General features: G+C 47.1%; 1 protein-coding gene and 1 pseudogene across 1 annotated transcript; both read right to left on the minus strand.

Moving 5' to 3' along the window:
- Positions 1–5371: 5371 nt before the first annotated feature.
- Positions 5372–8871, minus strand: LOC106007550 (centrosomal protein of 70 kDa-like; annotated as a pseudogene).
- A 4325-nt stretch (positions 8872–13196) lies between these two features.
- Positions 13197–17625, minus strand: Bdkrb1 (bradykinin receptor B1). Its single transcript, XM_004837013.3, has 2 exons — positions 17092–17625; positions 13197–14676 (listed from the first exon to the last, which is right to left on the minus strand). Exon 2 carries the CDS (start codon positions 14664–14666, stop codon positions 13608–13610), a length of 1059 nt encoding a protein of 352 aa, XP_004837070.1. The 5' UTR covers positions 14667–14676; positions 17092–17625; the 3' UTR covers positions 13197–13607.
- Positions 17626–23728: the final 6103 nt, after the last annotated feature.

Raw genomic sequence — 23728 nt, forward strand, 5'->3', positions numbered from 1 at the left:
GAATGTTAATGGAATTCAGCAACACTGTGAAACTGCAGTATCTCTTCTCTTTTTAAAATAAGAAAACACAAAGAATAGGATTAAACCCTATTTTCCTTGGATGGCATAAAATTTACTTTAAATGAAAGGTGTTCACTACATTATTTTAATCTGATCTTTTGCTTGGTCTTTAGAAAATTGTTTAATGTTTACTTTCTTTTGATAAAATTTTTCATGTCTGTGTTATTAAAATGAAAATCCTGGATGTGCTAAGCACCATTCATGATAAGAAGACAGTGTTCAGTGTTGGCTGGTTCTGATGATAAAGTGCTTGACATGAGTGTGGTGATGAAGGATTATTCAGTTGTTAATTTGTCATAAGCATTTATCTAAAGTGCTAATATTTTCAATTCTCTATAAAGCTTATTTGTGCAAAGAAAGAGAAAAGATAAAGATTCAAATAGCAGGATTAGTATTTAACAATTACAAAAGCTGGTACATTTTCTTAGTTGTAGTGAATATAATTTTCTTATCAACCTTAATGTAACCAAAATATTTTTTCTTAGTCTTTTCTGGAGCTGTTTGAGAAGTTGCTATCAAGAGAATCTTATCCAGCTGTTTCACCACCAAAATTTTCTGTTAATGACATGAAACCTCTAGATTCACCAAGGAGGAGAGAACTAAATACAAATATACCAGAAGGACTGACAAGTAAAACCAGAGGCTTATTTTTCTACACTGTTAAAAATTGAATGTGTTGGGTCCGGGGATTTAGCTCAGTGGTTCTGCTGCTTGCCTTGCAAGCACAAGGACCTGAGTTCTATCACTGGTACCAAAAAAAAAAAAAAAATTGAATGTGTAGCTTAAGATTTTGCTTTACAGTTATATTAACTAAATTAGCATTTTAAAAATGTGTAGTACTGATTCTAAAATTCCAATAAGGCATCAAATTTTTGACTTTATGTATTACAGCAATCTGACATTTACTTGGATTAAATTAATTTAAATAGTATAAACTATGTTCCCTTTGTGTGTCAGATAATTCTGCCTCTGCATGAACCATGTAGAAGGAGTCTTCTGGACAGGGTAGTGAACTGGCTAAGCCTTTGCCTGGTCACCTGTTTTCCTTTCTGACTAATGGTGCTGTTTACTAATCAGAGTTAGGTGCTGAGTTTATAGTTTGAAGTTTTATTTTTTTCCTCTTGAAAAGCTAAGTGTTATACTCTGAATTTTTATAGAGAGATAAAGTGGTACAATGTAGCTGTCATTTACATAAAGTGTTTGCCTGCTAAATTTAGTGAAAAGTTGTATCTTCATCTATGAGGTAGAGAAGATTCTGAATACACATTTTTCTTGTTATAGTAGGTGTAGCATCTTGAAAAAGAATCTCAAATTCCTCACCTCTAGATTTCCTGCTCCCTCTTCCTTCCCTCCCCCCACCCCATTTTAAAATAATTACGTCTAAAAGGGCCAGGGATGTGGTTCAGTGGTGCTGCACTTGCCTGGCCTTGAGTTTGATCCCCGGTACAAAAAAAAAATTAAGTCCAAGCCCAGCTGGATTTGTATTGCTTGAGCTACAAACCAGTGGTGGTCTGAGTTGATACAGGATGTTCAGAAAAGCAAACAAGCTTAGTCCTCCATCCTATGCTTGGAAGTGTGTCAGAGCTTAGTAGGTAATACCAGAAGCTGTTCCAGTTTGGAAAGACATCATTTACAGGAAATCCAGCTTGAGAATCTGGGGAACTTTAATGACTAGTACATTGCATGAATTTGTCTTAGTGCTTACTTTGTCTTAGGCTTCTTGTATTTATGTTTTCCACTGCTGAAGTGGGCAATATCAGAGGGCTGCTTTCTCTTATCAATAAAGTTATGAATGGGTCTGAGTAATAAAGCAGAATTCTCACCACTAAGCATTAGGCCATAAGTGGAATACCTATTCTAAAGCAAATGAATTGTTTTAGCCCAACGTGGTAGAGAAATAATCTGATTGAGAATGAGATTATTTGAATGCCTAAAAGATGATCAGGTAATGTATGCATATAGTGTTTTCTTCTGACGAATGGACTCTAATTATCATTGTAAAATAGCAGTTTTCTGACTGCTGTAATAACTGAGAAATCTTAAAATCTCAAGTTCTTCATCATTCAGGTGGGTCAGAGAAGCATTTCCCCTACAACATTGAAAATATCATATTAAAGGTCATTATTCTAGTAAGTGAAGTTTATCAGTTTTATAACTGGTAATGAAGAAAACAGTATTGATATATTTAATAAAGCATTAATTATACATCGAAACAATCTTCTCTTCCCTGTTTTATCTCCCAGTCTTCTCTCTTTATTTCTTCTTCACTCTCACCCATCTACATTGCATAGACTTCTGCTTGTGGGATCCAGACTCAGTAACACACAAATTATATTTATATGGAACCCAAATCTGGGAATATAAAACATATGTAAAGAATTATTTTTATCTGAAAATGTTTTAAATCATGATATTTATAATATAAATTAGTACTTAAGTTTCAGAATGGAGGTCTATTTCTGCGCTCATTTGGATAATTACAGAACAGTCCAATAACTGCTCAACATGTGTTATTACCAACAGGGTAGAATTTTTAAATTGATAATACTGGTGAATTAACTGCCCATCTCTATGTATGTTAATGAATTTGACAACGTAGTGAGAGCATTTTTATAATTTAAATTCAGAGAGTTTTTTCAACTTAATTTCTTTGTGAAGGGTAGAGACTAACTACTCCCTGTTTTATCATTTATGGATGGCAGAATTGAAGGCAGGTAGAGGAGCTATGAATCCATTCTTGCTTCCCTGCTCTGTAGCAGTGCCTCTTATTAACCCACCTGGACTGGCTTCTTCTTCTGAAACATGTGACATGTTCTACCAGGTGTATACCTTTGCCAGCGTCACTGACCACAGCACTGCAGTTGTATTAAAGAACTTTAAAGCAATAGGTGATTCTCCAGGCAGACAAGTTAAGCACTTTAAAGAAACCATCAACTCCATGAGCACACACTTTATCTCAAAGTGGCCTTTCAGGAAAAGCCCTGTATTTGTTTGCAGTTGTAATTTCCCCAAATTAAAAAATATATATTCTCAGTTGTTTTAGAAATTGCAAGTGTCACAGAAGTGTTTGCTGTATAATCTGCTTTTTTCCTTCTCTGATGGTCTTCTTTGACCTAATTTAAGGTAGAAACATTTTATTTATCTTTCACCTTAAATTGCAAAAATAAAGAAAGGAAAAATAAAAATGCTAGTCTATTTATCTATATGAGCTTTTTATTTCCTCTTAGTTTCAAGCTCATTTAGGCTAGAGATGTGGTTTATCTTTTAACAGTAATCAAAAGATTTTAGAAAATTGATCCAAAGCAAACACAAATCATCTTTAGAGAACTCTGAGTCAACAGCTGAGAACAGGGTTGTCTGGGAAGTCACCAGGGATCTGAGACAGAATGTGTGTTTGCCCTTTCCCAATCATCCTCCTCCTCCTCCTACCTCCCACCTTAATCCCTGACAGCCACCGTGTCTCCAACTCTCTGATTTATTCACTTCTGGAATACCTTTCAGGTGGAATCCTAAATTATGAAACCTCTTGAGACTGGTCTTTCTCACTTAGCATAGTTCCCTTCAGCTTCATCCAAGGTGCTGCAGTATCCATAGTTCATTCCCTTTTACTGGTGAGTACCTATTGTGAATGAGTATGCCATTCAGTTTGAGCAGCTAAGGTGGCTGCTCAGAGGCATCATCTGAAACTGAAGACTGCTTCACAGGAACACACCAATGACTGATGTGACTGTGAACTCATCCAGCTGCACCCAGAAAGATGTAATTAGCAATATGGCTAAACATACCACCACCTGCCTCTGTTTGATGCGTCAGTACCCAGAGGTTCAGCAGCTGGATCCATGGGTCCCCATCACTGGGGCCAACAAGGCCAGGAAGATCACTTCAACAGCACCAGTACTAGTCAGGTATTTGGAATGTAACAGTGAGCAAATACGTCTTTAATTTTCTATAAACCTATCATGAAAATTCCTGATGCGGAAGTTAATTTTATCAAGATGCTCATATTTGTTATTAGTTGTTAAATTTGCACACTAAAGATTTCTCCTGGATTTGGTAAATGTAGATATGCCTTTAAATAGAAGTATTTATATAGCAAAGAAAAACAGTTTTAGGACTAATCTAAATATGTAATTTGATCTGGCTAAATTTGGTTGTTTACATTGGTTGGCTAAATCTTGCTGTGATGAACTGTATATTTCTAACATGCTGAGAAGACTGGTAGGTTTGATTATGTGTGGATGGTTAAAACTAATTTTCTGAAAAATTAAGTAACTGAGATAGTGCTGTTTCACAATGTCACCTTTCTCCTTAACTAATTCATTGTGCCATTCTTTAGTGCATTGGTAAAGAAGTTGTCATAAAAGCTCATATTAGAAATGGTAAACTGCCTCCTGTCAGTCTGCCCATTATTGTTTTTCTACAACCCTACAGATGTTCCTCAGCTTACAGTCGGGTCACATCCCCATAAACTCATTGTAAATTGAAAATGTGTTAAATAGATACCTTAAAAGTCACTTTCAGCAACTTTCCTAAATTATATGCTGCTTGTCATTGAAGTTTCAGTGCTCAGTGTTCCATGATGAACAGTCCCTGGGTGGCTGCCTTCCTGCTCCTCAGGAAGTGCCTGACTCATCTTGAGACTTAAGACCTTTCCTGTGGAGAAATAGTACCACCTGAAGAAACTTCCAGGAGGATGGCAGAGTGGTGAGCAGCAGAGAAAAAGCCTCTCCTGAATTTGGTGTCACTGACAAAAGTGTGAGGAGAAGGAGGAGGAAGTGGGTCCCCAGGACCCAGGAAGGATCTGAAGTGAGAATTGAAGTCCACAAGGAGAGCAAAGAGAGAGACTTCAATGAAGAGGAGGGAGTTAGCAAGCAGCGCTTTCTTCCAGAGCCTGGACTCAAGGTGTGGGAATGGCAGGTTGAACCCTTAGATGCATGGTGACTATTGGTGACCCCAGAGGCCTCCACAAAGAAATACACCAGTGGAATGAAGCAGAGGATGCATCAGGGTGCAGTGGCTGGTGAGTTATTCAGGTTCAGATGTCACCCAGGAGAAGGCGATTGGGCAGTAGCCACCTTGGAGAGGCGCCAACTGAGCTCAGAATTCAGAACAACTACAGGCTGACTTCATCTAGTGGTTCCTGGTGTCTTGTTGAAGGTGCTGAGTTCAAGTCATCAGGAGGTCAGGGAAGGGAGTCCAAATCAGCAGGGAACAGAGTTCAAGCCTGCAGGAGGCACATGGACAGTTGCAGGCTCAACAAATCCAGTTCCAGCCTGAGCTTCAGTGGAACTAAAAGTGCAGGCTGGCTAGGACTATCCACTACTCCACCATAAACCCATGGCTGGCTTGCTCTGATTAATCAACTCAGATCTGGACCCTGTGCACATTGTCTTCTAGTGAGCCCAGAGACATGCCTTGAATTGGACTTTTTTTTTTCCTCCACTTGTTTTTCCTTTTTCTTCCCTTCTCTGGTTTTGTTCTTGTTTTGTTCTGTTTTGTTTCTCCTTGATTGTTTGAACATGGTTTCTCGTTCTTTGTTGTTGTTCCGTTCTGTTCTTGTTATTTCTTCCTTTCTCTTTTCCCCATCTTCTTCTCCAGTTTCCTAGAGTTTGTATGATCTTCCTTTGTCCTCCAGCGTTCTTTTTTTTTTTTTCTAAGATTTTAAGTAGATCATTAATAAATGCCTGAAATGCTGGGAAAAATTCTTCATGTTCTTCCAATTTGTTGATAATGCTTTGGAGGTCTTCAGGTCCTAATACTTGCTTAACCTGCTCATTCACATCCTCATTAATCAGCCTACACAATTTTCCAACTGTGCTTACCAGCACACACAATGAAGATGAGCTATCTAATTCTAAGAGTTCTTGGAGGTTTCTCACAGCATTGTTCATTTCTCCAAGCCTAGTATAAATTTCATTCATTTGGGGATAGACTTCATTTAAAGAAGGCACATCAAATAATTGTTGGAAGTGAGAGACAATAGCTTGCAAAGTTTGAAAGTTTGGCATATTGCTGTCCTTTTCCTTATTTTCAACTTCTTCCAACCTGGTATCTACCATAAACAACAAATTTTCAATTCTGACACCTTCATTTTCATCCTGTTTCTTAAAATTATGCCAAGGCACCAGGTCTGCAGATAGTATTTTCAAGGACTTATACAAATCCTTTAAGGATATCAGTTCATCTGCTCACATTTCTATTATAGGAACAAGATGTTCAAACCCACAGTCTTGAACAAAGTCTTTGTTAAAATGTTGGGTTCCTTCTTTGCTCTGTTTATGAATTATTACTGGAGCTCTTGGATTGTGAATAATTGAATTGATGCTAGGTAATACCTGAAAGAATCTCTGGTCAACTAGAGCTTGTTGATGGCTTTCTTTGCTAGATTCATCTTTTTTCTCTGTGTCCTCAGTTTTTGTATGACTGATAAGCTCCTGTAATTTAATGTTTTTCTTGAGGGCTTTCTCCAGTTTCTTCACTTGCTGTTTATAAAGTCTTAATCCATGTTGTGTGGGCCTGCTTTCTAAATCTTTTTGGAGGTTCAGCTTTTCACTTAAAAGTGCATCAGTCTTGGAGTTTGATTCCTTGAGTTGATTCTGTAATGACAGTAGAGGGCCTTTATAAGTTGGTGAGCCATTCAGATTTCTATAATCTTTTTCTTCTTCTGATTGACTTTCATCTTTTTTATATTGCCTTTGTGTGTGGATTTTTCTAATTTTAGATTTATAGTAGTCAATTAGGCAAGGCAACTGTCTATCCAAGACGGTATGAGGAACTCTTTTGCCGAGATAGGCAAACATTCTGTTTTGAGTAATAATTTGTTCTTCTTCCTCTGTTGTTAATCGACAGATATCCTTTTGCAAAGAAGCAATAGTCTGTTGCTGCTCCATTTGGTTTTTCTTGTAATGCTGGGACTTTGTAAAGTTCTATTCTCCTTCTGAAGATCTTTCATTTTATTTTGTTGCTGGCAAACCCTATTTAGAGATTCATCTTCCAATTCACCAATTTTGCATTTCACACTCTCCATAATTTGTTCCAAGTCATTAGCTTGTTGTTCCTGATGTGCTGCTCAGCTTTGTTCTAGCTGAAGCTCATTTTTTTGGAAATTCAATTATATTTATTTTTCTTACACGGAATCAGAGAAGTAAAAACCAGTACCAAACTCTAGGTAAAATGGTTTGATCTGATAGATCTGGTTGCATACTTTCTGTATGCACATCATTTGAAATTAAAAATAAAAACACATATGTCATATTACAAAATGTAGAAGTAAATTCTTTAAAAAGTTAAAAGTACTAGCACAGAAATGATGTAGTGTTAGGGAAACGGTCTCTGTCAATCACCCATTTTCCTGCTCAAATGGATCTACAAGTTCCTTTTTTTAAAACAGCTTTTTTTTTTTTAATACAAGATGTACTTTCCTAAGTTCCTTTCTAGTTGTGTGATGAGAATGGACCAGTCATGAGCACACGCTCCCAGTCCTGCCCACCTACGTCCCACACCTCTCTTCTCCCGGGGCCAGCAGTGCCTCGGCACACTGAGGTGTCTACAGTCTTCACCCTTACCACGTACTGTGTCACCGGCCAAACAAATGGCATTCCACATCCTAAATACTACAGTGAAACACAGGCTGTTACTTAGATGTAACAGAATTACCAAAAGGTTCGGACCTTCCTTTCACTAAAAGAAAATGTATTTCATCAGAAAAAAACATCTTGAATAAAAGATCTCTGAAATTCCTTTTCAACTTCACTTTTTAAAATATGCCTTTCGCATAGTGAAATTTTGGGGTGAGACGGTAAAACTGATTGATTGATTTAGGGCTACAAAGACTAGGTATCCTGCAGTTGTCTTATAATAAGATATATAGTATAAATAGCACCTTATCATGAATTCTGAGGGGTTAAACAGTCATTTAAAAGTTGCTCTTGAGGGCTGGGGGTGTAGCTCCGTGGAAGAATGCTTGCCTAGCATGTGCCCTAGGTTGTTCAACCGCTAGCACTGAGAAAAACAAAATAAAAAAAGCTCTTACTAGGCCGGGGATTTAGCTCAGTGGTTTTGCCGCCTGCTGCGCAAGTACAAGAACCTGAGTTCGATCCCCGGTACCAAAAAAAAAAAAAAAAAAGCTCTTACTTTAGATTTCAGGCTTGAATGATGCTTAACAAAAGCCATATTTTATGGCCTTAAAAACAAAAAAATTATCTGCCTTTATCTATGAGCAAACAAATAGGGTCCATATTTTATTCATATTTATTAGATTCATTAATAAATGTTCCAACTAATTTCACTAAAAAAATTACTCTAGAATTTTCTAATGCCATGTGAAGCTCATTTTTAAGCTGCTGATTAGTTTCTATGAGCTCTTGTATCATGTTCTGTTGACGTTCTGTTTCTTCCACCAACATTTTCAAATTCTGCCTCGTCCTTTGTGATGACTTTATCAAAAATGATAAGATCTTTAAAATCTGTCCTTTTGACCAGGCACAAAGGTTTTAAGCCATGCCTCATTAACAGCACATTTGTGATTTCCCATTCTGCTTCCTCCTGCTGTTTTTCGATCACGAGTCTGTTGGAAAACTGACTGGATTCCTGGGCTTCAGGGACTGCTGGAGGCACTGTTTCTCTTGCAGAATCAAAAGAGGTAGAGGTTGGCAATAAAATAATTTGAGTTGCCTCTGTCACTGTACATTCCTCTTGCACTTTACACCTGGTCATTCAAGTTACCTCAATGAAATGATCACACAATGAGTCTCATCTTCAAAACTGGATCTTCATCTTCCTGAGCCGCGTCTCCCGTCTCCCACCGGCAGCCAGCCCAGCCCCGCTCTGCTCAGCAGCTGGATCCTCGCCTCCGCGCCAGCCAATGGAACCCTCGCGCGTCGACGGCGCGTCAACACCCCCCCCCCCGCCCCGCCGCGCCTCCTAGTACTCCTAGCGACTCTCTCGGGCAGCCTCAGCCTTGCTTCTAATCTCTTCCTCTTCCTCTATTTCTCTATTTTCCCCCAACCCCTTTGAAATCTGTTCCCGTAAGGGTAAAATTACCATATTTAGGCTTATTTATTGCACAGAATTTTCTGGTTAATTTTAAATTTTGTTATATAACCACAAATCTAATTCATATGGTTAAAGGTGGCAAATTAATAGTTACCACAGTTTGTCATTTTCTAGGCTGTGTTTGATGCTGTTGTTATTGCTGATTGTACTGCTTTAGCCAAGGTGACATAAGTGTGCTCATCAGTTGTTCTTCCTGGTATACCAAGACTGAGATTGCTTAAGTGTCCTAAAAAAATTATAGGCCGATGCCAAAGAACCAGGGGCTGGGCCAAGTCAGCAGAAACTTCTCATCCCCAATAAGTTGAAGAGGTAGGATCTTGCAGCAGACTCAAAATCCAAAAGTCAGCTATATACCTGAAGACACCTCTGAGAGATAGTCATTTCCTAAGGGTTCTGAATACTGACAATAAAGCTACTCACCATGAGCAACTTACAAGCATTAACCCAGGAATTAAACTTTAAAAAATAGAATGTGAGAAGAGACTTAAACAAGATGCAACTGCCCCAGACTTTTAGGTCACCGAAGGCAAACCCAGTGACGATGAGGTAGAACAATCTGAAAGCCACCCACCTAAATTCTCTGAAATGGTAACAGCAGAAGTAACAAAGAAGATGAATAAGGCTCTAGAAAAAAAAAATCAAAAACTCTGCCTGTGGCCATTGCAACATCAAGGAGTCTCCTGGGGCTGGGATTAGGAGGGACATAAGCCACTCTGTGCCCAGGTTGGACAGGGTGGAAGATAATGGGGGATGAAGGATGCAGGGAGGCTGTTTCCAGCCAGCATTCAGAATAGTAAAGGCGAGATAAGGCCATTGATTGCATGGTTTCAAGACCTAGTATAGGACCAAAGCTGGCGGCAGATGAGGAAGGAGCTTTGCACCTCAACTTGGCCCTTTCCAGAGAGAAAGTGCTACCCATGTCAGCATTGGACCAGGGCTGCTGGAGCACCCTTTGCAAACTCATCCATCAGCCCAGGTGTTAGTGCTCCCAGTGCAGCCCAGGCATGGATGCAGGTGTGGACCATGCCAGGTGACCCCATCAGCCAGAACCACGGCAAGCACAACATGCCCTACTCCTTAGGTGCTGTTGCTTTGAACTGAGGAGAGGATCTCTGCCTGCGGAGGACCAATTGACCTTCCCTACAGTGGGTTCGCCAGATCTTCTTCTGCCATGGGCTGTTCACTGGGCTCTGGCACATGTCCTGCCACCCATAAATCTGATGCCTGACTTGTCTGAGCCTGTGCTGACAGTTTCCGCTTGAATTGCAGGCCTGTGAGACTTGCCCAGTTCCCAGGGAGCACATTCTTCTTGAATGTGGGATTGCTTTCTGCAACTTACAGCAAAAGTTTTTGTCACTCAGAAGCTTCACGCAGACAGAGAAAAAAGAGAGTGTGGGCTCAGGTCTGTTTTCACAGTGGAGGGGAAGCAGGGTGTCATTTCCTTGCCTAGTTCTCTATTCCTGCCCATTCCTGGCTCTGCTTCACAGCCTGTGCCTGGGGCCCTGGAAGTCACACTGGTTTGGAGTCAGACCAGCCTGGTATATCCAGCTTCTGCCTTTTGGGGAAAATGTGCTCCAGGAAATGGGACCAACAGGGAGTTGAGATCAAATGAGAAGATGGATTGAGATTATTGCTATTAGGGTACTGTGATCCTCACTGGCTGTGCCTATGCAAGTCACATGACCTATTTCCTGGACTGTGAATGGAGGAGCTGGAGGACATGGGGTTGCAGACTCCACTGCCCTCTGCTGACATACATGTATGACAATGGCAAGAGGGACCCCTGTCCACAGAGGGTGCTGCCACTCATCACCAGAAAGTTGGTGCCTAGGGAGCCCAGAAGGTCAACTCCAAGAAGACCAGCAATGCTCCCTTCTTGTTTGCTGGGTTCTCAGTACCTGCATATCTGCTGGAAGAGTGAATGCAGGTCAGGGTCACTAGATCTTCCACATGTCCTGGAGAAGCTGGAATCTGGATTATTATGTGGCATTTCTGTATTGGGAATGAACTCGGATGCAGCTTCTAAGCATCACATGGTCCAAAGAAAGCACACATGCAGGCTGATCCTGCTGGCTGACCCCAGTGCAGTTGTCTGAAGCACAGTCTGCTGTCCAGGAAAGCTCTGGCCCCAGAGCTCTGATCCCCAGCTCTCCCCTGAGGTCCTGGTGGCTCTGCTTCTCAGACTGTCTCGGGCCCTGGGAGCACTGGCCTCCTTTCCTGTGCTGGGATGAACCTGAGTGTCTGTGGTGCTCCATGAGGACCAGCCCCTTCTGTGCAGGTGTGGGGCTGGCCATTTGCCCCCAGCAGGTGTCTTGGGGTCTGGTCACTGCACCTCCTACCCCTGCCTGTGAAACTGACATTGGCCCTTGGCTCCCTCTCTTCTCCTCGGGCCCCTGCAGTGTCCTAAACACTGGGGGTGCCATGCACAGAGCATCCACTAGGTGACCATGCTGTTCCTTGACCACATTACCTACCATCGCTCTCCTCTTCCCTCTGCATTGTCCACCCAATGCCATGGCCACACTTGATCTTACCGTTGCACAGAGCGGCTCTCCATCTGGGAGGTTCCACTCAGATGTTCCTGCTCTGTGGCTGCAAAGTTCTATCCTTCCTGCACAACCATCCAAGGGTTTCTCCATACTTGCCCTTTACCTGTACCGGTGTCATGCAGTGCCCTCACTTCCCATCATAGGTTGGATCTGAAGAGGCCCCCAAGGCCCACATGTCAGGGGTTTGGTGCTCTGCCCCTGGCACTGTTGGGAGGTGTAGCCTGGTGGAAGGAAGTGAGGTCACTGGGCTGTACCTTTGGAGGGATATTGGGACCCTTGTCCCTTCCTGTCTCTCTGTGCTTCCTAACTGCCATGAGGTGAGCAGGTCTCTACCACATTTCCCCCCATGATGTCCTGTGCTGTCACAGGCCCAAAGTGGCAGGGCCGAGTGGCCATGGACTGAAAACTCTGAAACTGTGAGCCAAAACCAACCTTTTCCTTTTTTAAATGGATTATCTCAGGTGTCTTGTAACCGCAATGGCAAGTTGACTAACATGCTCCTATGCCTGTTTCCTTCCCTATTTCAGCTACACCCCACAGTCTGGCCAGTATATCCAACTCTTTGAACTATGGCTGTCCATCTGGCAAAACCCAACTTCAGAGTAATCTGTCAGCCTTTCTGGCCCTGCTCTGAAGGAAACCCTTGGGGCATAGCTAGATTAAATTGGCACAACAGATTCATGCTTCCTAGCTTCAATGGGCCCCAGGACACTGTCACACTTTCCCAGTGAGTTCTCTGCCACCATGCACCCTCCTGATATGTTTCATCTCCAGCTCCAAGCTCTCCATAACTGGCTCATTCTTCACCTTCCTCCAATCTCTCCCTCCTGACCTATAAACCAGCCCTGCTCTGGTCTGACTGGCTCTGTGTCTGGAATATACCTTTCCCCATTTTCTAGGCCAGCTGCCACTTCTTTGGGTTGGGTTATAGGTTGCCTCCTCTAGAAGACTAACTGTCCCCCTGGCTGTTCACACAGGACACCTTCACGGAGTTCACATCCCCTTCTCTCACCTGCTCTATGACACTCTTCTAACAATGGTCCCTGTGCCATGAGCTCCTTGAACACAGACATCTGGGGCTCCCTGGGCACCTGGAGAGAAGGGGGATGCCATAGGCCAGCATTCAATAAGAACACTCTCTCCTGCTTTGCTCCGAGCAGCCCACAGCCCTCCACCCTGGGTCCTGGGTGCCTCCATCATCCTTTCTCCCATCCCCCAGGCCAGGCTTCCACCCTTTGCTGAGACTCCCCTCAAGCTGTGCCCTTCACAATGCCTCTCTGCCCTGGGTGCTCCGTGCTGGGTCTGAGGGCATGCTTGCGCAGGCTTTCAGGTTCTTTCTTGTAATTTCTTAGAAGGATGTAAGTTCCTATAGCATAGGGTCTCTGGCTACTCCTCCTCTTACTCCTGACAGTCAGCCTTGAAAATTCTAGACCAATGGAAATGTAATAGAGGCCCTTACTGGATGCTGGTAGTAGTGTCCTGTGCAGCTGTAACAAATTACCACAAACTCAATGACTTAAAATAACACAAAATTTATTCTTACTGTTGTGGAGATCAGGGCTGAAGTCAGGGTGTCAGCAGGGCTGGTTGGTTGTTCCTCTAAACTCTGGGGAGAATCAGGTGTCCTGCCTTTTCCAGCCGCTAGAGGGTGCGTGAAATCCGTTACTCCTGGCCACTTTCTTGTTACACTCAGACCTTTGCCTCTGTCCTCCTGTCTCTGACTCTGTCCCTCCTGCTGCCTTCTTATAAATCATCCTTGTGATCGTTGGCCCCCAGATAACTCAGGATTATCTCCATGTTTGGAAGTCGATAAGGTCCTTGTTACCCCATAAAGTACATTCACAGGCTCCAGGACCAGGTCCTAGGTAATCAGCCTCCCACAGTGGTCTTTATGATATCAGAAAGAAGCAACAAAGAAACCCACCTTCCTGGGTCACTGCCGTTTTAACTCCTCCAGAAAGGTTGGAGGGTTTCTTTCCGGTGGGATGAGAACACTGGTGTGAGACTTCTAAGGGTGCATTGCTTATAAAGCTCCCAGACCTTGGTTCTGAAGGGGCGCCCTACAAAGACATAAATCACTGGGTTCAGGCAGCTGTTGGTGAAAGCAAAGAAGTTGGCCAGCTGCAGGCCCAGGTCGGTGACCTCCTCCCAGAAGCAGCCCTGCACGGCCTGCACATGGAACAGGAACTCCAAGAAGGCGAAGAAGTGGAAGGGGGCCCAGCACACCAGGAAGGCAGCCACCAGTGTGAAGATCAGCGCCGTGGTCCTGCTGCCCTTGGGGCCCCCACACCGGCTCCCGCTCACCTCTTCCCGCCCTCGCAGTGAGGCCAGGATGTGGTAGTTGAAGAAGAAAATGGCAGCCAATGGGAGGAGGAACCCCAGAACATTTAACTCCACCATCCTCACAAAATGCCAGGCCTCATGGGGGAAGAGTAGGATGCAGGCAGAGATGTTCAGCTCTGGGATGGCTTTGATGGATCGCAGCAGGAACGTGGGGGTACTCAAGAGGCCCCCTGCCACCCAGATGAGCAAGCAGGTGGCCTGGGCCTGCCACCGCCGCCGGCAACCCCAGCTGGCCATGGGGTGCACTAGCACCCTGTACCGGTCCCGGCTGATGGCCACCACCAGGAAGATGCTGATGAACAGATGGGCCTTGATAACCCCGTTGACAACACGGCAGAGGGAGGCTCCGAAGGGCCAGTTGAATCTGCTCCAGATGTTCTCTGCCCAGAAGGGCAGGCCCAGGACAAACATGAGGTCAGAGGCCGCCAGGTGGGCCAGGTAGATTTCTGCCACTTTCAGCCTCTGCCGGGGCAGCAAGAGGACGGACAGCACCAAGATGTTTCCCAGGAGGCCGAAGATGCAGACGGTGATGATGAATGTCGGTAACACTCTGTGTAGCACGTCCCAGGCTTCGGGAATACCGGCACAAGACGTGCTGTTGGGAGGGGGAGCCTGGCTCTGGTTGGATGACAGGAGCTTCAGGAGGGCCTGGAAGGCCATCCACGGTGACCTGCAGTGACAAGTGTGTAAATTAACACAGGAGGTGACAAACTATGACTCTTACTCGAAGTCCAGCCGGTGTTGGGCAATAAAGGTTTGTTGGAACACAGCTGCACCCATCAGTTACATACTGTCCAGGGCTTTTTCATGCTGCACAGTTTTCTGGCTGCACCGACAGGGTTGAGTGGTGTATTTACCATGTGGTCCTCTAGAGCAGTGGTGGCGAACCTTTTAGAGCTTTCCATGGTAACGGACAGCTGCTGGGTTCAAATCCCCACACTCTGAGTCCAGAGCTAGCGCTCCTGTCTGTCCATTCTGCTCACTTTTGCCCCCATGTAGGGGATGAGGATACCAGACCCAGGGAAGTGACCCGAGTGTCCAAGGGTCCTGGGTGGTGAGTGACAGTGCTAGGTGTGACCCTCAGTCTGCACTGAACCCCAGGCCACATCCACAGCTACGCAGTGACCTGCATCCCGCCTCCCTCATATGTTTAAAGTCAGCAGTTTCCATGGAAACGGACAGGGCAGGAAGAGATCCAAGCCCTTCCTGAGGGTGACCATGCCTCCCAGCCTCTATGAGCCCTGAGGGACAAATAGGACTGTGAGTGGGTACCGGACAGCTGACTGGGTCACAGCCAACTCAAGAGACCCAGGCATCTGGCGGGGGGACTACTGCCCAGCTAGATCCCCTGGCGTTCAGGGCAAGATCTGAAGTTAAGGATCCCTCACTCAGATTTTTGATCAATCACATGGGTGACATCTAAGGCCACAAGCTGGGTGAAATCACCAAGGGAGAGGGGAGTCAGGGAAGACAGTTTGCTGCTGCGGGGCAGGAGAAACACCCTGGCAGTGGAGGCTGAGCAGTTCCGACCCAGAGCACAGCAGGGTCCTGCACGCTCGCCTGACAGCGACTTTGTCCTTTACTAGTGGCCACGGGTCTACAACTCTATTTTATTGTTTGGCAGGACTTCTGAATCTTATAAAACTCTTCCGACAGTTAAAGGCTAAAAAACAAATGTTTAATGAAAATTTAGGTTTTGAGCTTCTGTTTTTCAAGGAAGTTAATGTTAAATGTGTAAGTTGCATAAAACCTTTGAGCCTCTGCCCCCTTCAGGGCTGCAGGGAGGTGGGGCCCACAGCATAATGGCCCCCTAAGGTGTCTGTGTCCTTCTCGCATTCCTGGGATGCCCAAATGGGCTCAGTGTCATCACATAGGTGCTTATGAGGAGGAGGCAGGCTTCAGGATCAGAAGAAAATGTGACAGTGCTGCCCTGCTGGCGTGAAGATGGAAGTGGAGCTACTGGGTGAGGTGCTGGTGACCTCCAGAAGCTGGGACAGGCAAGGAGCAGCATCTCCCCTGGAACTTTCAGAAGGAACCAGCCCTGTCGACTCCATGGCTTTAATCTTGGCCTCTTGAACTGTGTTGTTCAAATGCACGGAGTTTGTGGTAATTCACTATAGAAGTCATAGGACACTGGCATCTGGCCCAGGAAGTCAGGGACTTTAGCTTGACCCTAAGCTCGACTCCACAACTATCTCCAGCCCCCATCTGCAGGGCCTGACTGTGGCCATGACCTGTGTTTAAGGGTCATCTTCTCTAGCTGCTGCCTGTGCTGGTAAAGTTACCCAGAGACAGGAATCTGGTTTCATCACTTCCCAGCTTTAGCACTGGGATTTACCTGGCACATAGTAGGTGCTCAAACCACAGTTATCCACATTATTAGTAATATTCGGTTCTCTGTGAAAACTCAGAGGGGACACTGAACACATGTACTAAAGATGAAAAGTCTATCATTTCTGCATTCTTTTTTCTGAATTTTGCACATTTTATCCCTGGGATATGCTTTTTGGGAAAGAGCATGGTTTTGCTCTTTCTACCCCTCTTCAAGTGAGCTCCAATTTCAACAGTCAGGTGATGAGGAAGCCCTTTGAAATATAGACTTAGAAGATAAGAAAGGCAGCCTGGTCACATGAGAAGTTGCTACTTTCAAACCATATCTAACCTGAGCAGGTACTGGCTGCAAAACCTTGTGAGCCATCCTGGAGACACTAGCTGATGTTTGTAAATGAGAATTTGTAGATTGTAATGTGTAGCGTCCACTGGAGGCCCTGATGGTTTTATTCAGCACTGACAAGTCGGTTAGCTGTGATATAAACAAAACGAAACAAAACTTCCCAAGCTGTTCCAAACACTCTCCCTCCTCCTCCTTTGGTGAGAAAAACAATTTAAACCCACACTGGGCATGAACTACAATCTCTTACATTTTAAGTAGAATTATTCTTGTTCAAAATGTGTACTTACAGAATTCATGTTCCGCCAACATATACATGTAAAAGGAAGCTTTCTGTTTACTCTTCCCTAAGAGACACGGTCACCTTCTCTATTCTGCTCTCCTGAGAGAAAGGAAGGACGCTCATTTACTTACTCAAAAGATGAAAGCACTCAGGGATCCAGCTGGGTTTGGGATGGCAGAGCTGCCTTCGGTGCTTTCTGTTCTGGCTGCTCTGTGGACACACGGAGGCCTTAAATAAAACCACCTCCACCCCAGTGAGGTCACCAGGCTGTCAAACAGTGAGTCTTTCAAGACCGAAGAGGCCTGTGGTGTTGGAGGAACACGGGCCCTGCTCTCGAGTCATAACTTGGGGATGGGCAGAGGACTCAGCGCCTCTCTGCAGTGTAACATCCGGGAGGCGCTGTCATTAGCAACCAGGCTCTGAATCCCCATTTGCCTTCTGCACTCCGAAGCACCCCCAAAGCATCAGCCTGCACTCAGCGATGTTCCCCACTCTCAGTCGGGCCCCGAAGGCTGAGGATTGGGAGCACCTTGCATGGAGCAAAACTTCACATCCACCCCTGCATTTTGGTCCTGCAGGGAGCACGGCCAAGAATCCCTCCGTGAGGACCCTGGGGCCCAAACAGTGAGCTCAGAACACGTTTGACTCACGCAGCGCTCATTGCTGAGTAGGATCAGATGCACTTTTTCCTCACCCCCCCCCCCCGCAGTTCTGAATTCCAGCTTCCATGTAAGCTGGCTTCTGTCAAGCTGAACCGCTCTGGGCCTCACATTTCAGAAACAGAGAAAGCCCTGGCTTTCTTTGGGAGTCAGGCAGCGGACACTAAGAGCAAAGCCATGGAGGCTATGGCTATGTCCAGTCCTACAACAAAGCTGTGTCCAGGTGCCCGCTTCATGCAGGGACGCAGCCAGGCCAGGATCCCAGGCTGGGCGATCCTGGCTCCTGCAGGGGCAGCCCCCAGATGTCTGGAACCCAGGGGCTCCATCTCCCATCAGTCAGGCCTTTCTTTGCACTTCTGCCTCTGTGAGTGATGCCTCAGTGCGGCTAACTGCACTTTCTCATTTTCCAGCAGTTTTCTCCTGTTGCTAGAGATCTAAAAATTGTGGAAGAAGGAAAAGGAGGAGGAAGAGGAGGAGGAGGAGGAGGAAGGGGGGGAATCCAAGTGCCAGTCAGAGATGTAAGTCTGGGGGAAGGGCAGTGCCTTTGCCTTGGCGGAAGTCCCTGCCTTCTGAAGACACCCCGTGGTGGGAGGTCTTTACGTCATGCAAATATTATGGCTTGTGGTGTTCTGGATGGGGTTCAGCCAGAAAAAAGCTCCAGTCCTAGCCTTTCCTACCACTCTGTGACACAGTCAGCCAGTGTGGCTCCCTCTCTGAACCTGGGTCACGGATAACGGGGGTATATAACAGGGGCGAGGCACAAAGGCACTTGGTGAGACTTGCCAGACACATCCACAGCCCCATGAATGTCATGCCAGCAAGCGTACTGTGAACCCCTTGTGGGTGCTGGGCCCTGTGTGCACCAGCAGCACAGGGTGACAAAGCCTGTTCCTGCCCCCGTGGCTGACTGGTGACAATAAGTGTGAAATGCTGAGTGGCAGTAGGGGCTGAGGCTGTGTCCGGGTATGAAGATGGAAAGGATTAATTCTGCTGGAGGCCCAGTGTGCTGGGCAGCTGCAGATCATGGGACTTCCTGACCCCTTGAGCTAATTCTCTATCACCTTCACCTCCTGTTGGTTCTCTTTCTCTGGGGAACCCTAAGAAGACTGCATTGTAGAGGGCTATTTAAGCTGGGTATGGAGAGATGAATAGGAGTCTGGATGGCAGGTAAGCTGAGAAAGACACTGCAGGTGGAAGGACCAGCACGTGTCCTACAAGCACACACACAGGCATACACACAGTCCCACACTCCAACCCTCATTCTTTCTATGGGGACCACTGTGCCCTGCCCGTGGGCAGCCCGTGTGGGTGCATGGTTTGGTGCAGGCAGGAGGATTCGGCAGGCAGTGTCAGCCAGAGTGAGTGGTGTTTCAGAGATGGATGAGGGGAGGACGCCAGCCCACTTCAGGACTTCTGGGAGCCACTGAGAGCTCTGGGTAGGCCGGACCTGCCTACCTAGAGAGCGGCCAGCAGGGCCAGTCGGCACTTGGAGAAGCCAAGACGTCCACAGGGTGCTGGGCGGGTAAACGTTAACCAGCACCGCCCAGGCTGTTGGCCTTCTCCATGTGACCTGGCAGGCGGTGCCCATCTGGCAAAGCTCTTGCTTTATTTGCCAATCTGCCCAGGTTCCTGCATGGCCCATGCATACAGCCAAGAATGAGGGCACCGGACAAAATTTGCTTTTCACGATGATGCTCTCGTGGAGATGGAGCTGGATCCCCTCATTGCAGAGCAGAGGCCTCACGTCCTTGCTTTTTGCATAAATCAGGGTGCCTTTCACAACAGGGCTGTGTGGGAGCCCCACACCTCCGCATCTGGGGGAACCAGGATTGTTGGTAATAACCAAACCTCTTCTTAATGACTTGGGATCACTCCGTACCGTCCCAGCCGGCACGAGACAGAGACAGACACACGCACAGCAGAGCGGCCCACGAGTCATTGTGACTGTGGTAAGCTCCATGAAGAGCAGAGTGCTGTGCTCCAGTCACTGAGCCCTGGGAAGGCTTGAACTTGGGAATTTGTGCTGAGTCCTGGAGCACGAGAAGCGCCCAGTCTGTCATAGAGCAAGAGTGGCTGATGCAGGCAGCAGACACAGCACAAGCAAAGGTCCTGAGGGTAGGAGGTTTGGTGGCTTGGGGAACTGAAAAGGTGAGACAGAGTGCTTTGGGTGAAGGGCTTGAACAGCTGGAGAGGGGTGAGTGGTGGGCAGGGGTAGCTCAGCCCTGGCTTAGCAGAGCAGCTGAAGGGTCCTCATTCAATGATGTAGGCTGTAGGAGGCCTCGGAGTTCTGGACCTGGGAATGGAAAGGAAGGAAGATCAGGCAAAGAGAAAGACCGAGCAGCCTGGGGAGGTGTCCAAGGGGAGCCAGAGGCCTGTGCTCCCTGTCTTCACCACTGGATGCCCTGGGCTGAGGCAGGACCACGGGCACAGCCTTCCCACAGTGGGCATCTTGCCTTCCTGAAGGGGACCTAGATGGTGCCACTGGACAGGGGAAGCCTCACAGCTGCAAGCCTTTGGAGACATCCCCTGGCTGGGGGGGTGGCTGGGGTTTGGCAGGGCCAGGACCAACACCCAGGAGGAGGCATAGTGAGAGGACTCGAGGTGCAGTTTGGAGGCAGAGCTGGCTGCTTGGTGTAGGAAAGAGAGAGCCAGGGAAGAGTCAGATTCTTCCAGGCTTCTGGCTTGGGCAATTGGGAGCTACCCATTTACTTAGATGGGGAAGATGAAGAGAGAATTCATTTTATTTTATTCTCTTCTCCTTTCTTCACCTGGAATTGAACCCAGGGCCTTCACACTGAGCTACATCCCCGACCCTTTTTATGTTTCATTTTGAGACAGAGTCTCATGTCATTAAGTCCCCCAAGCTGAGATCAAACTTGGTATCTTTCTGCGTCAGCCTCCCAAGTAGCTGGGATTACAGGTATACACTGGCACAACAGTCTAGAGACTGGGTTTCTTAAAGAGAGGATCAGAAAAGTTTGTTTGGACTGAAGATTGAGATGCACTTGAAGTACCTAGATAGCTCTCTCCAGCAGTGCTGGGACCAAAAGCTGCTGCTGCAGAGAGCAGTGGACTGGAGAATAGAAGCTCAGGGGGCTCCAGGGAGACAGCCCACAGGTGCTTGTTCTCTCTCTCCCTTCCCTCTCTTCTGATTATCACTTACTTCTCTACCTGCCTCTCTTTTTCTATCTATCTATCTATCTATCTATCTATCTATCTACCTATCATCTATCAATCATCTATCCACCATCATCATCATCCACTATTGTCTGTGAACTTGTTATTTCTTGCAATGGGGCAGACAAACTCTAAATCTGCAGGGGAGGCCAGTAGGCTGGAGACACGAAACTTCGGCAAATTCTGCAAAAGTAAACAATGCCACTAAAACATGCAAAAAATAGAAGAAGCCATGCCCTTCGAGAGAGGATGGTGCTGGGACTGGGTGGAAGAGAGCAAAGCCAGTGCCCTGACGGGGTGGCCCTCTGATGACTGTGATGTCCCTCAGGCTGAGGTTCTCTTCTCTATGAGACAGGAGGAGGGGTGTGCAGACGGCCCCCCAGGACCATGTAACACCCATCTGAGGCCCGGGTCCTGGGAGCAGGTGCTTTGTACGCAAAGCTGACCCAGAAGGCTGGAGACTGGTCTTCAAGGCTGACTTGGGAGTCGGGAGGGGTGGTGCTTGGAATCTGGACCAGGGCTTGGGTCCTGGCTCCACCACCGCCGAGCAGGGGACTTGGTGGTTTTCTACACTGCCTCCCGGAGCCTCAGCTTCCTAGTTCGGAGAGTGGTCCCTTTGCAGAGGCCCAGGGCCCTGTGAGGCTGTTCAGAGACAGCTGGCCTCTTGATTTTATCACCCTTTTGCTATTGCACAAGACTGTCAAACAGGAGGCCACACAGCTCGGTCTTGACTTCAGAGGAAGGAGATGGCCTCTGCTGGCCACTGTGGCACCTTACAGGGAGACTCCGTGTGGTGAGTGAGGGGGCTCAGAACCCATCTTTGGCCACATTTCAGGGGCGTCTATAAACAACCTCTCACCTAGTGGTGCCATGTCTGCGCTATCTGGGAGCCAGAAGCCGAGCTCCTGGCCTTTCTGACCTGGTCAGAGTCAGCCTGGCCCAGGCCTGGGGGTGAAGAGAGAAACAGGGTGGCCCAGCTCCAGGCTCTGCAGAGCAAGTACTCTGTCCTGGTGCTGCCAGGCCTGTGGTACACGCTCTGGGGCCTGGCCCAACCCCAGTGCGCTGTGTGACACTGTGGAAGGCCTGGTGTCCTCCCCTTGGCAAAGGCCCTAAAATTCTGTAGGATGGAGGGCCCTGTTCTTTTGGGACCCTTCCCTCCCTAGCTACTCAGGAGGCCAGAGCCCAGAGTTGGTTGTCCTGGGGGCTCCGAGGAAGAAGGCACCCCTTGCCTCACCTGGCTGAAGGTGGCTCCGGTGTCCTTTACTTTCCTTGGCCCACAGAGCATCACGCCCGTCTCTGTCTCCTCCTCCTTATGGCTTCTCTTATAACAACACCAGTCACTGGATTTGGCGCCCATCTTAATCCAGTGAAACCTCCTCTTTATTTAATTATTCCTGCAAATGCCCTATTCCAAGATAAGATCACAGTTTGAAATTCCAAGTAAGCATGCATTTTCAGGGGGGGGCATTGTTTAAATCCCTACAATATCTTTATCTCGCTTAATCTTCACAGTACCCGAAATCAGACTCGGCTCGTACTGAAGGTGCATTGCTTTTGCACTATGGTGAAGTCAGAACACTGTAAGTGGAACCATTCTAAGTCAGGGCTGTCTGTACTCACAAGGCCCAGAAGGGGCAAAGTTGTTTGTTGTGATAAACACAGCCTGAGCCTTGGCTGAGAAGCACTTCTTGGAAAGAGCTGCTTCAAAGGCTCCTCGGTGGCAGGCTGTATCTTCTGTCACATGTGTGCTCCCCATGGCAGGCAGAGCTGCTCAGCTCCCTCTGTAAGAACTGAGTGGCTTAGCAAGTTCCTGCCCTCTCTGGCCTCAGTCTCCAGCCCACAAAGTGGAGGTCACACTCACACTGCCCTGCTGGAGGGAGATGGGGGAAGAAAGTCCATCCTGTGCTCAGCATGGTGTGAGGCATCCCGAGGGGTCTTGACGGAGCCCAGCCTCAGCTCAGAACCACAGACAAACTAAAGCTTCCAGCCATGGCTGTTGCCAAACTCTGACCTCTCTTGCTCATCCTCGACCCCCACATCCTCCAGGGCTGGGAGGAAGGACCGGGCCTGTGGGAGGCTTTGCCGTGGGGTCAGAGATTGGGTAACAGGGCTGGAGCACCTCTGACTCATGAAGATGGCACGCAAGGGGCTCCATGCAGCGACGGCACCATCATCCCCAGTCTGGGCCCCCGGGGGGTCAGTAGCACCCAGTGTGTCACTCTCTGTGCTCTGTCCCCATCCTGACAGCCAGGGTGGACTCAGGAGCCTGGCTCCTTGCTTAGTTCCCTGAGGCCATGGAGCCAGGAGGGTGGGCAGTGGGAGGAGGCCTTGGGCCCCCCTCTGCCTGCTGAGAGCCCCGCTCTGGGTTCCAGCCATGTGGTTTCCCAGGGGAACTGCAGACTTCCTCGTGTGCTGAACAAATGCTACATCATGCTACATCTCACCCCTGGACAAGGGAGTGGCTTCAGGCTCTTGGGCTCAGGGTGCTCAGTGAAGGATTCAGGCCAGAGAGAGAATGCAATGCCTCCTGGGATCTGTCCCAGCACTTAGGTCCAGTGTGGCTGGAGTGGGGAGAATGAACAGGGCAGTAGAGGCAAGGAGGAAGGCGGCCCATATATGGATGTGGAACTGTATCCCAGGAAGTATACATTGGATGCTTTGACCCTGCTGAATGCCCCACCTCTGGAGCGCAGTGCACGACTGAGTGCCAGTCCTGTCCTCTTACGATCTCAGGGCTGCTTGGGAGCTGCAGTTACTGCTGGTGTCCAGCACCAAGAGAGGGTGGGACCACATACTACAGGAAAAGCAGCTAGATTCAAACTGCCGAGTGTGGTTTCTACTGAATGTGTATTGCTTTATCATCATATAGCCAGAAAATAGTTGAACCACTGTCCTCACAAGACCGAGGGTTTCCTTGCTTGGTTCCCTGAGG

Source organism: Heterocephalus glaber, unplaced genomic scaffold, assembly GCF_053883595.1.
Source record: "Heterocephalus glaber isolate CG9 unplaced genomic scaffold, H.glaber_assembly_v1.0 deba00001608, whole genome shotgun sequence".
Taxonomy (NCBI): Eukaryota; Metazoa; Chordata; class Mammalia; order Rodentia; family Bathyergidae; genus Heterocephalus; species Heterocephalus glaber.

Bases quoted from the DNA above. Each gene is read 5' to 3' on its own strand.
- Bdkrb1 (XM_004837013.3), bottom strand. From the start codon at position 14,666: ATGGCCTTCCAGGCCCTCCTGAAGCTCCTGTCATCCAACCAGAGCCAG.